At 52.3% G+C, this 13,739-nt stretch overlaps 1 protein-coding gene across 1 annotated transcript in view; it reads right to left on the reverse strand.

The window, feature by feature from the left end:
- Window positions 1-439: 439 nt before the first annotated feature.
- GNMT (glycine N-methyltransferase) overlaps window positions 440-13,739 on the reverse strand; it is a 78,687-nt gene continuing 65,387 nt past the window's right edge. Inside the window, exons 5-6 of the mRNA XM_069608919.1 lie at window positions 4,177-4,295; window positions 440-1,037 (exon numbers count right to left, since the gene is read on the reverse strand). Coding sequence (XP_069465020.1) covers window positions 866-1,037; window positions 4,177-4,295 — 291 coding nt within the window. The 3' untranslated portion in view covers window positions 440-865. The remainder of the gene's footprint in view (window positions 1,038-4,176; window positions 4,296-13,739) is intronic.

Below are 13,739 nucleotides of genomic sequence, written 5' to 3' on the forward strand. Positions count from 1 at the left end.
GTTTTGTAAGTAACATGTACATGCGTTTTACTAATGATTCTTTTAAAAAGCCTGAATATTAAAAATGAACAATGGAAATCAGAGCCAAAATACAGAAAAATCAAAAGAGGATTTTGGTGAGGTTGCCATGTGTATCAAAGGCCAGCTGTACAGGCATAACAGGACGCACGAGACCGAGAAACTCAAAACCGAGGTGCTAGAACAGCAACAGTAGAGACCGAGTGGGTCGTATTGTATGCCCATTTGGTATTGCATTTTGTGTCTGAATAATCAGAGAGCAGTGAAAGAAGTAATGTTCACTGCTAACATGTCTGCCACAGCCACCGGATACGAAATGTACAGTCTCCATTCGCCTGGCTCAGGATCTAGCCGGGCTGCCACACACCACAGGGATGCATTTGCCACTTCAGACATCAAAGGAGACCAAGCCGCCCAGAAAGAAGGCCAATATGGTTTTATTTGTGAAAAAGTGCCATTTAAACAAACTCTCAAGACCTGTTCGTCCTCTATTCTGATAAGCTAGTAAGGCCGTTTGCAGCAGTGTGCGAGTTGACATTCCGCTGAAGAGTTACACTGTCACAAAAGGCAGACTCAATTGTTTGAAACACTGCTCCAATTTCCAATGACCCAAGGCCCCTCTACGTCAGCTTCATGATAACCCACGATTGGTGGAGCTCTCTGGCAAATCACAGAAGCAGATAGGCTGCTTAATTAAGTAGCTTAAAGAAGATTGCACGTCCTGCAGGCCCAGCTTGCTTCAGAGTTCAGGTTCTCTCCACGGCTGGTGTCCAAACCCTGTGTGGCCGAAGCCACCAGAATGCGATGAGGGGAGAGTAGCTGTCCCCCATGTCCCCACCATTGCTCTTCATCCAGTCTTCTTGACCACATGGATAAAGTAACAAGGTGCAGTTTCTTGGCCAGGTGTGTATGGCTGAAAGTCTCCATAGACGCTGTGCTCACACTTTCCCTGGAAGGCGGTCTTGAGCAACTCTGTGAAGGAGTCCAAGCAGTGGGGGTAGTAAGACAGACGAAACTTACTGCAAAACAAAAGAGGAGAACCATTGGTTATCACAGGCTTCAGCTGACCAGAAGCATGGCAGTGCATTAAGAAAGCCCGGCAGGAGGAGATAATGAATTATTCAAAGCAGCCGCGCGTGGCGTGGAAAAGTCACGTGGAGCCAAGAGGTAAAGATGCTATGGTTTCGTGTGTGATCATAGAGTTGGTTCAGTCGTCCGGCCCACAGGACTGCTCAGACATTCATAGGCTCACATCATGTGGCAGATAGAAGTCCATGAAGGAACAAGACTGCTTTGCCAAGGTGCAGGGGACGAATATATGTAGGGCCACTTTATAACTTCCCTGGTCCAGAAAAAAAGCAGGGGAAAATGCTGATAATTCCCGCACTGGCAATTTTTCCGGATCTGGGAAACCCAGGTTTGCCGGTAAGGGCAGTAAACTCCCGGAAGGCCTGACCTGCTGGAGTTCAGGGCTCTACTGGCACATTTTTCCAGAATCACCAGCAATCCCATCCCATGGAGTCCGCTGCCCGTGATACCCCAGTAATACCGGGTGGCGGAAACGGCAAGGCAGTCACCCGTTTCCCGCTAGTAATTCCGGCAGGATACCGGTGAAACTGTAATGAGGGCCTTAGAATCTTCTATAGTACCCATAACTAAAGTTCCAGTTTCAGAGCGCTTGGTAAAAGGTGTTACTAATTATAGCCATTTACTCACATATGTGGTACTCCATTTCCGGCCTTTGAAGGATTAAGGCAAAGGTAAACATTGAAGGTTGGCAGCTACTAGACGGGCATAACTGTCACTCGCACTTCAGCGTACATAAAGCACACGATTTCTCATTTGGCAAGAGGCAATCATCAGTAACCAATGGCTAGTGGCGGGTGCAAATTCTGAGGCCAGCTGATGGCATGAGTGGTGCCACAGAGGTACAGCACCCTTGTTGGAGATTTCCAAGGCATGTGTGGTATGCTAGCTCCTCCCCACTGAGAATCTAGAGATGGCCACTGGCTCGTCCCATGCATTTTCACAAGGGCTTTACATACACAATGTCCTTTGGAATATTTGCAATAGGACCAGAAATATGGACCATAAAACATTCTAAAATCTTGGCGTTCAAACAATTCCCATTGAGACTAAATTGGAAATCTACCCAGATTCACAACATTTGAGCACTAAACTAAATAATCCCATTGGAGACAGAGTGCTCATTTATCCAGAATGGGCTGGAGTCTTACCTGCTTCTTACGCAATGTTTACAATGTTAAAATACGTTTCCTGTCCAAAATGTATCAAATTAGACATTGTTCTAGGGATAGCGATTGGTCAAATAGGCGCCGTATGGGCATTGACTTTTAGTGTAACAATGGACTTGCTTCTCTGGTCTTTAGAATTTTATACGCCGGTTATGTTTTTATACTTTTTCTTATGTTTGCTGTACTCTGCCTCATTGCTCCCCGGAGTCAGGTGTGCACGTTATAAATGTTTAAAATAACTATTGACAAAACGCCACAAGTTAAGTATCCTAAGTCAAGATCCAGGAGATACATTACCTGCTTAATTTTCCTAAATGGCCCTCTCCCAACTTAATTTGTCTTCACCATCCCAGTGGTAGTCTTCAGTTCCTTCTGAACCCACCCAGCTCGGCTACCTCGTAACTACCTCTTCGCACATTCCAGTCAATTGCTTTCTTGCATCAGCACCATTTAAAACACCAAATGATGCTTTATTGCACTAGTGTGTGTTGGTATCTGCACCCCCAGCACCGCTGGTGCACTCAAGCGTAGAATTCGGATCACGCTACCATAGGAAAGACAAGGTACTTCAACAAGACTATTTTACTTGCCTCTGGGTAGAGATTGGTGGGAGGTCGGCTCTATCTAGTCACCCACTCTGGCCCTGCCAAAGCGCTCTCACGCCTCCACCCGACAGCATGTGCCTTTGCCACACGATGATAGAGCTTAACCCAACACATCATACACACCTGGCAAAACCACCTTGTGTCTGAAATTATAAATATGTGTAGAAAACATCTGCACTGACAATTACAAAATGCCCCATCACCTCCCGCTTTTCTTGTTCCAACCTCAAACAGATCGCCGCCCACTCCTTCTCGCCGACACTCCATAGATATAATGTGGAACATTTCTAAACCTCTTGTCCTGTAAAATGTACTAGGAAAGATGATGCATGAATTCTCTAAGCACACAGGAGGACTTTTACTTGCAAAAATGTGCTCATCGCCACCTGAATGGATCCGCTCGTTGCCGCTTGAGCGACGACAATGGAGTAAATGTGCGTGAATACTACTTAAATGTCTTCAGATCCCAAAGCAGGATGCCTCCTTTGCTGCCAAGTTCAAATCCGGACCGCCTCTCCAGGTTTTAGCATCTAGACCAAGGCCACTTTCACCAGTCCTCCTTGACTCACTAAGCTAAAGTCACTTATCTTATCAAAGTCAAAAAAACGACCCCACATTGACCAGAATGTTACATTCTTTTTCCCAAATCCAGGCCTTTTCATCCTGGCGTCCCCCAATATCGGATTTCAGTCCAAAGCAGTTTAATGAGTGTTTGCAATTGGCCATCTTATCATGGGAGTCTCGCTGCAGCCACACCGCCCTCCCAAGGCTGCTAGGCTTGGCCTACCAAACTACTCTGTTTCCACTTTCAATGAACCCTTTTGCGTGCTCCGAGGTCTCGCAACCATCACCTGCAAAGCGCACTCGTCTGCATACTTAGCACACAGATAGTTCTCTTCACTAGGGAGTAGGTGGGGGGGGGGGGCGGGGAGGGGTGGTGCTACCTTTAACACCCTTTCCCAGGTTTCTCCCAACACAGTGCAAGCCACACGCAGTTTCTGGATCCATGTAGAGTAGTTAGTCACCAACTCCCATTTGGTAGCCATGATGCTGCAGAGTAGTCCTAAGCAAGTATTTCTCAAAACACATACCGATTCTTCCTACTGTCTACTTGCCGGGGCGGGAGGGGGGGGGGCCTTAGGCGTTTATGGCATCTTGTTGTCCCGGACAACAAAGAACCTGTCCTGGGAGTCGGGTCATTGTAATTTCACATCCTTGCAGTATCAATAGTCTGTAAAAAGCCCTCCACCGATTCATGGCGCCATTTGCTTATGGGATATGCTGATGGTTGCTCATACCTCATCTCTGGCGGCTCATCATCATGAGCCGGAACCTGCACGGTGTAGTCCAGCGTCACCATGTGAGGCTTGTTATTCACCAGCAGCACCGATGTGGAGATGTCCTTCGTGAGGTCACTCTGCAAGACAAAAACAAAGCTCCGATCACCTCCTGCTTCACCACTGACCTGCAGCATTCCTGACAGATTCAACATGTGCCCGGCTAGGATTAGTGCCCTACGGTTCAGCCCACCTAAGGCACCTCTGCCCACCTACGCATGGACATGTTGTCAAGCCCAGCTAGGGCCTTTTCACAGAGCATGGACTGCGACCTAGCTCCTCTAGGTCATCTTCATATCCTTCAAGGACCAGGGCCTCCAGCCAACCTATATCACAGTCCCCCGATTCCTATTCTTCAAGTCAGGGAAACCCCAGAGGCCCCCCTGCACAAGACATCCACCAAACCTCGAACCCCAGTTGCAGAGCACTGGTTCAGCTGCAATCCCTCCACTCAAGAAAGGACCCAAGAATCCACCCGACTCCCTTCGACCCCGCTCCTCCTTACTAACATAGTGCAACCTTACACGCCTCCCACTCCCCATCAGATGGCCCTCCAGGTCTACTTTACTAAACATACTCCATCTCTATGAATCTTCTATCACCAACCCAAAAATGAAACGAAACAGCATAAAACAACCACACACCACAAGTGACCACCTCACGGCTCAACTGCCCGGTATATAAGGCTCAAAAACATAATAAGGTAGTGGCCATTCCCGACCTTCCCTCAACACCACCACAGGTTTATGCGCATCGGGCTTCCCTCTATGCCACCCCGCTCTCTTACCGAGCCACGCCCGGCAAGCCCAAGGTTAATGGCGGACAGGCACTCCAGAAGACCACTTACCCTACACATTACTTTACCTAGTGCTCAAGCAGCACTACGCTTTTATCAGGAATACAAGGATTTGCCTGGGGGAAATGTTTGCATGTACAATCTAGAGAAAGGGATGGACACTGGGCATGTGTGTATGCGGTACACATGAGGGGAGGACCAACCATACGCAAACGAGATGAGGAATGTATTGGCGATCAGTTCACCACCCACTTGCTGGACTGTGCAGTCTGCCTATCAGTGCATTCAACACTAAAGGGGGAGCACTGCCGGTGCAGAGTGAATTTTTAATTTAAACAAAATAATAAAACATCTATATAGAGAGTCTGCTTCAATTGGTCTTTCTAAATCGAACCGTCACGCCCCTGTACAAGTGCGCGCCGGATTGGACAGGTGTGAGGCAGCCGGAAGAGGCAAGCCGTGGACGGCTCATGTTGTCTATATATGCACCTGATTCCGTGTCCACACGTGGGAGGAGAGGGAAGGTTTGTGGCGGGGAGCGGAGCGGGTAAATGGGAGTGTATTTGTATAATCTGTGCGAGTGCATGTGGTGAAGGGGTTGAGAGGGAATTCTTTGTACAGGAAATGGAGGCGGTAGGGGAGAAAGAGGCACACTCGGGGAGGTGAAACCCCCACAATTCTCAGAAATCCTGACAGCTCGGGTGGGGATAGCCTTCCCAGGGGAATGGGGGTGAAACCACCCATAGAATGTGACAATTTGGCATTTTGAAGGGCCCACAAAATCAGCCGAAAATACATTTTTATTTTACTCGCATGCTGGCGCCTCCTGGCTGCATGTGACCTAGTTTGCATGTTACAGAAAACCCATTTCTGGTTGGTAGCCCATGCCACCGACAGCGTCTCCTTCACCATCACTGACCGGCAGCCCATGCCAACTACAGCGTCTCCTTCACCAACACTGACCGGCAGCCCATGCCAACTACAGCGTCTCCTTCACCAACACTGACCGGCAGCCCATGCCAACTACAGCGTCTCCTTCACCAACACTGACCGGCAGCCCATGCCACCTACAGAGTCTCCATCACTGGCCAGCAGCCCATCCCAACTACAGCGTCTCCTTCACCATCACTGACCGGCAGCCCATGCCACCGACAGCGTCTCCTTCACTATCACTGACCGGCAGCCCAAGCCACCTACAGAGTCTCCATCACTGGCCAGCAGCCCATGCCACCGACAGCGTCTCCTTCACCATCACTGACCGGCAGCCCATGCCAACTACAGCGTCTCCTTCACCATCACTGACCGGCAGCCCATGCCACCGACAGCATCTCCTTCACCATCACTGACCGGCAGCCCATGCCAACTACAGCGTCTCCTTCACCATCACTGACCGGCAGCCCATGCCAACTACAGCGTCTCCTTCACCATCACTGGCCAGCTACCCAGGCCACCTACAGAGTCTCCTTCACTATCACTGATCAGCAGCCAAAGGCCACCTACAGCATCTCCTTATCCATCACTGACCGGCAGCCCGTGCCACCTACATCGTCTCCTTATCCATCACTGGTCGGCAGCCCATGCCACCTACAGCATCTCCTTCACCATTACTGAGTGGCAGCCCATGCCACCTACAGCATCTCCTTCACCATCACTGGTCAGCAGCCCATGCCACCTACAGCATCTCCTTCACCATTACTGAGTGGCAGCCCATGCCACCTACAGCATCTCCTTCACCATCGCTGACCGGCAGCCCATGCCACCGACAGCCTCTCCTTCACCATCACTGGCCAGCAGCCCAGGCCACCTACAGAGTCTCCATCACTGACCGGCAGCCCATGCCACCTACAGCGTCCCCCTCACCATCACTGGTCGGCAGCCCATGCCACCTACAGCGTCTCCTTCACCATCACTGACCGGCAGCCCATGCCACCTACAGCATCTCCTTATCCATCACTGACCGGCAGCCCATGCCACCTACAGCCTCTCCTTTACCATCACTGGCCAGCAGCCCAGGCCACCTACAGAGTCTCCATCACTGACCGGTAGCCCATGCCACCTACAGCGTCTCCCTCACCATCACTGGTCGGCAGCCCATGCCACCTACAGCGTCTCCTTCACCATCACTGACCGGCAGCCCATGCCACCTACAGCATCTCCTTATCCATCACTGACCGGCAGCCAAAGGCCACCTACAGAGTCTCCTTCACTATCACTGATCAGCAGCCAAAGGCCACCTACAGCATCTCCTTATCCATCACTGGTCGGCAGCCCATGCCACCTACATCGTCTCCATATCCATCACTGGTCGGCAGCCCATGCCACCTACAGCATCTCCTTATCCATCACTGACCGGCAGCCCGTGCCACCTACATCGTCTCCTTATCCATCACTGGTCGGCAGCCCATGCCACCTACAGCATCTCCTTCACCATTACTGAGTGGCAGCCCATGCCACCTACAGCATCTCCTTCACCATCACTGGTCAGCAGCCCATGCCACCTACAGCATCTCCTTCACCATTACTGAGTGGCAGCCCATGCCACCTACAGCATCTCCTTCACCATCGCTGACCGGCAGCCCATGCCACCGACAGCCTCTCCTTCACCATCACTGGCCAGCAGCCCAGGCCACCTACAGAGTCTCCATCACTGACCGGCAGCCCATGCCACCTACAGCGTCTCCCTCACCATCACTGGTCGGCAGCCCATGCCACCTACAGCGTCTCCTTCACCATCACTGACCGGCAGCCCATGCCACCTACAGCATCTCCTTATCCATCACTGACCGGCAGCCAAAGGCCACCTACAGCATCTCCTTCACCATCACTGGTCGGCAGCCCATGCCACCTACATCATCTCCTTATCCATCACTGGCGGCAGCCCATGCCACCTACATCATCTCCTTATTCATCACTGGTCGGCAGCCCATGCCACCTACAGCGTCTCCTTCACCAGCACTGACCGGCAGCCCAAGCCACCTACAGAGTCTCCATCACTGGCCAGCAGCCCAGGCCATCTACAGCATCTCCTTCAGCATCTCCTTCACCATCACTGACCGGCAGCCAAAGGCCACCTCCAGCATCTCCTTCACCATCACTGACCGGCAGCCCATGCCACCGACAGCATCTCCTTCACCATCACTGACCGGCAGCCCATGCCACCGACAGCATCTCCTTCACCATCACTGACCGGCAGCCCATGTCACCTACAGCATCGCCTTCACCATCACTGACCGGCAGCCAAAGGCCACCTACAGCATCTCCTTCACCATCACTGACCGGCAGCCCATGCCACCGACAGCATCTCCTTCACCATCACTGACCGGCAGCCAAAGGCCACCTACAGCATCTCCTTCATCACTGACCGGCAGCCCAAGCCACCTACAGAGTCTCCATCACTGGCCAGCAGCCCAGGCCATCTACAGCATCTCCTTCAGCATCTCCTTCACCATCACTGGTCGGCAGCCCATGCCACCTACATCGTCTCCTTATCCATCACTGGTCGGCAGCCCATGCCACCTACATCGTCTCCATCACTGGCCAGCAGCCCATGCCATCTACAGCATCTCCTTCAGCATCTCCTTCACCATCACTGGTCGGCAGCCCATGCCACCTACATAGTCTCCTTATCCATCACTGGTCGGCAGCCCATGCCACCTACATCGTCTCCTTATCCATCACCGGTCGGCAGCCCTTCTCCATTATTGGCCAGCAATCTCTGGAAGAGACTGCCCACAACCCCCTGCTCTGGAAGAGACCAACCTTATTTTCTTGCTCTGCCAGAGCAGGGGTTAGGTCGATTCTCTGCCAGGGGATGGGGTTGAGATCAGTCACTGCCAGCCCCTGATTGCACCCCCCTCTCCTGCTCTGGACGAGAATGCCCTCGGTGTCCAGTCAACTGGTCGACTGCAATTTGGTCGACTGCAATTTGGTCGACACCATTTGGTCGAATGCCAAATGGTCGAATTATTTTTTTAATATATATATGTGTTTTGTGGGTTTTCGTGTGGGGAAAAAAAATAAGAAAAAAAAAAGGGGGTTGGGGGGGGACCCCCCCAAAAAAAACCAAAAAATGGGTAAAAAAAAAAAAAAAAAATTCGACCATTTGGCATTCGACCAAATGGTGTCGACCAAATGTTTTCGACCATTTGACTGGTAACCGGGAAATGACATGCACATGTGCACCGCAAAAGCCTTTAAGGAACATGCTAGTAAACACAGCAAGAAAATGGATGCTCTGCCATAGTGCCCCCATTTGCCAGGATATGGGTTTGAGGGCAGTTTCTCTGCTGAATGGAAGTTGAGGTCAGTGTCTGCCAGACAAGGGTCCTTGTCTGGCAGACACTAACCTCAACTTCCATTCAGCAGAGAAACTGCCCTCAAACCCATATCCTGGCAAATGGGGGCACTATGGCAGAGCATCCATTTTCTTGCTGTGTTTACTAGCATGTTCCTTAAAGGCTTTTGCGGTGCACATGTGCATGTCATTTCCCCAATGGTGGTGCCATTTCTGGCAAGGTCCAGAAGCAGCACTGGACATTTTCTTACTACCTCTTTGGCATCAAGTCAAGCCCAGCGTTCCAGGACGCTCTGTTCCTTTCTACGCAGGTCAAACTGGCAGGATGGCGAGTTATGTTATGCCAACTGTTTGTTCCAGATATGCACACAGTGTCCATCGAGATGCGTTTCAAGGAATTCCCATTGCACAAAATAATTCTTCGGTTACTTTCTGACGTTCTTGTCGTACCTGCGTGGGTAATGCCATGAAAGGATGCTTGGAAACTCAGCAGGGCTTGACGTCCTCCTAGACTGGTAGGAATGGTGGCAGTGTGCATCACCGCCACCCTGCAGCTGGTCTCCAACTCGTGCTGCTGTGCCCTGCAGCACGCCTTTACTGGACTGCTCCAATCTATTGAAATGTGCATTTAATAAATAAATATCATTCAAGGTCTTGCCCCTTTTCTGGCCATGCACACTTACATGACCTATTCCTAAAGCCACCCTATACCATGTGTACATTGTCGGGATTGGTGGGCACAGGGCTGAACAGCTGCACTGTGGGACTGCACACCAGGCTTCAAGCTCAGATATGCCCAGGATACCGGCACCTTCTGGCTTCAGTCACCCCCCCCCCTTCACGTCTTGGGATGGTGGATCTCAGATATGCCCAGGATACCGGCACCTTCTGGCTTCAGTCACCCTCCCCCCCCTTCACGTCTTGGGATGGTGGATCTCAGATATGCCCAGGATACCGGCACCTTCTGGCTTCAGTCACCCCCCCTTCAAGTCTTGGGATGGTGCATCTCAGATATGCCCAGGATACCAGCACCTTCTGGCTTCAGTCACCCCCCTATCACGTCTTGGGGTGGTGCATCTCAGCTATGCCCAGGATACCGGCACCTTCTGGCTTCAGTCACCCCCCCTTCAAGTCTTGGGATGGTGCATCTCATAGATATGCCCAGGATACGGGCACCTTCTGGCTTCAGTCACCCCCCCCCCCTTCAAGTCTTGGGATGGTGCATCTCATAGATATGCCCAGGATACCGGCACCTTCTGGCTTCAGCCACCCCCTTCACGTCTTGGGATGGTGGATCTCATAGATATGCCCAGGATACCGGCACCTTCTGGCTTCAGTCACCCCCCTATCACGTCTTGGGGTGGTGCATCTCATAGATATGCCCAGGATACCGGCACCTTCTGGCTTCAGTCACCCCCCCTTCACGTCTTGGGATGGTGCATCTCAGATATGCCCAGGATACCGGCACCTTCTGCCTTCAGTCACCCCCCCCCCTTCACGTCTTGGGGTGGTGCATCTCATAGATATGCCCAGGATACCGGCACCTTCTGGCTTCAGTCACCCCCCCCTTCACGTCTTGGGATGGTGCATCTCATAGATATGCCCAGGATACCAGCACCTTCTGGCTTCAGTCACCGCCCCCCCCTTAACGTCTTGGGGTGGTGCATCTCAGATATGCCCAGGATACCGGCACCTTCTGGCTTCAGTCACCCCCCCTTCAAGTCTTGGGGTGGTGCATCTCATAGATATGCCCAGGATACCGGCACCATCTGGCTTCAGTCACCCCCACCCCCTTCACGTCTTGGGATGGGGATCTCAGATATGGCCAGGATACCGGCACCTTCTGGTTTCAGTCACCCCCCCCTTCACGTCTTGGGATGGTGCATCTCAGATATGCCCAGGATACCGGCACCTTCTGGCTTCAGTCACTCCCCCACCCCCCTTCACGTCTTGGGATGGTGCATCTCATAGATATGTCCAGGATACCGGCACCTTCCGGCTTCAGTCACCCCCCCTTCACGTCTTGGGGTGGTGCATCTCAGATATGCCCAGGATACCGGCACCTTCTGGCTTCAGTCACCCCCTTCAAGTCTTGGGGTGGTGCATCTCATAGATATGCCCAGGATACTGACACCTTCTGGCTTCAGTCACCCCCTTCACGTCTTGGGACGGTGCATCTCAGATATGCCCAGGATACCGGCACCTTCTGGCTTCAGTCACCCCCTTCAAGTCTTGGGGTGGTGCAGCTCATAGATATGCCCAGGATACTGACACCTTCTGGCTTCAATCACCCCCTTCAAGTCTTGAGATGGTGCATCTCAGATATGCCCAGGATACCGGCACCTTCTGGCTTCAGTCACCCCCCCTTCACGTCTTGGGATGGTGCATCTCATATGCCCAGGATACCAGCACCTTCTGGCTTCAGTCACCCCTCCCCACCTTCACGTCTTGGGATGGGGATCTCAGATATGCCCAGGATACCGGAACCTTCTGGCTTCGGTCACTCCCCCCCCCTTCATGTCTTGGGATGGGGGATCTCAGATATGCCCAGGATGCCAGCACCTTCTGGCTTCAGTCACCCCCTTCAAGTCTTGGGATGGTGCATCTCAGATATGCCCAGGATACCGGCACCTTCTGGCTTCAGTCACCCCCCCTTCACGTCCTGGAATGGTGCATCTCATATGCCCAGGATACCAGCACCTTCTGGCTTCAGTCACCTCCCCCCCCCCACGTCTTGGGATGGTGCATCTCAGATATGCCCAGGATACCGGCACCTTCTGGCTTCAGTCACCCCCCCTTCACGTCTTGGGATGGTGCATCTCATATGCCCAGGATACCAGCACCTTCTGGCTTCAGTCACCCCCCCCCCCTTCACGTCTTGGGATGGGGATCTCATAGATATGCCCAGGATACTGGAACCTTGTGGCTTCCGTCACCCCCCCCCCCCCCCTTCACGTCTTGGGATGGGGATCTCAGATATGCCCAGGATGCCAGCACCTTCTGGCTTCAGTCACCCCCCCTTCACGTCCTGGAATGGAGCATCTCATATGCCCAGGATACCAGCACCTTCTGGCTTCAGTCACCCCCCCCCCTTCACGTCTTGGGATGGGGATCTCATAGATATGCCCAGGATACCGGAACCTTCTGGCTTCGGTCACCCCCTCCCCCCCCCTTCACGTCTTGGGATGGGGATCTCAGATATGCCCAGGATACCGGCACCTTCTGGCTTCAGTCAACCCCCCCCCCTTCACGTCTTGGGATGGGGATCTCATAGATATGCCCAGGATACCGGCACCTTCTGGCTTCAGTCACCCCCTTCAAGTCTTGGGATGGTGGATCTCATAGATATGCCCAGAATACCGGCACCTTCTGGCTTCAGTCAAACCCCCCCCCCCCCCCTTCACGTCTTGGGACGGTGCATCCCATAGATATGCCCAGGATACCGGCACCTTCAGGCACTGCCTTCAAGTCTTGGGATGGTGGATCTCATAGATATGCCCAGGATACCGGCACCTTCTGGCTTCAGTCACGCCCCTTCAAGTCTTGGGATGGGGGAACAGCAACAACCAACACCTGGATTGGCAGGGACTCCTTTGCAGGACTGGTGCCATCCGTACCCATGCTGGATCCATTGTATTCTCTTCAGATCTTCCTGTGGGATCCCAGCTGCAGGCAGAGCTCTGGGCATCAGAGACTTCTTTGAACAGTGCCGAGAGTCCTTTACCCAGTAGATCATTTACGTGGGCACAGATCATGTGTCCTGCAGCCCCTTCTGGGCATTCGCCTGGAACCACCCCCTCACAGATGGTGTCACCATACTCTCTTCTGGCCCTGGTGGCCCATCCTGGACAGCACTCCAGCACAGAAGTCTCGCCACAGGCCAAGTGCCCAGTTCGACACACTCAACACTGTATGCATCATATTTCTTCCCCTCCCTCTCATCGGTTAGGCTCCTGCCTTGACCTTATTGTTCTTCATTCCCCTCCCTTGGGACTATTACTGTTTATCCTATTCACTGTTCGGATCACCTTTTACTCACTCTCCTTATCCTCTTCCTCAGTTGTAACCGCCAATTTCAGTCGTCGGAATCCTCGTTCTCCTTTTCTATCCTCTATTCTTTCAGCTCTTAGCTCCATCTCTTCCATGGCTTTTCTTCCTCCCAAAAGACACTGGAAACTCTTGTCACTCTTCTCTTTTGTCTACTCGAGATTATAATTACCCTTCTCGCCCCTTTTCCCTCTCCCGCTGACCCCCTCGGTCTTGGTTCACCACTGCTCTCATCTCGCTCCAGTCTCTGCAAAACCGAACGGTGCTGGAAGAAGTTCCAATCCCCTTGGAACTCTCGGTTCTCTCCTCACTACACTGAAGCCTCGATTATTGCTAAACAAGCTACTTTTCTGAACTCGCGCTTTCCCTATCCAACTCCATGCCGTC

Source organism: Ambystoma mexicanum, chromosome 4q (genome assembly GCF_040938575.1).
Source record: "Ambystoma mexicanum isolate Mex_15411 chromosome 4q, UKY_AmexF1_1, whole genome shotgun sequence".
Taxonomy (NCBI): domain Eukaryota; kingdom Metazoa; phylum Chordata; class Amphibia; order Caudata; family Ambystomatidae; genus Ambystoma; species Ambystoma mexicanum.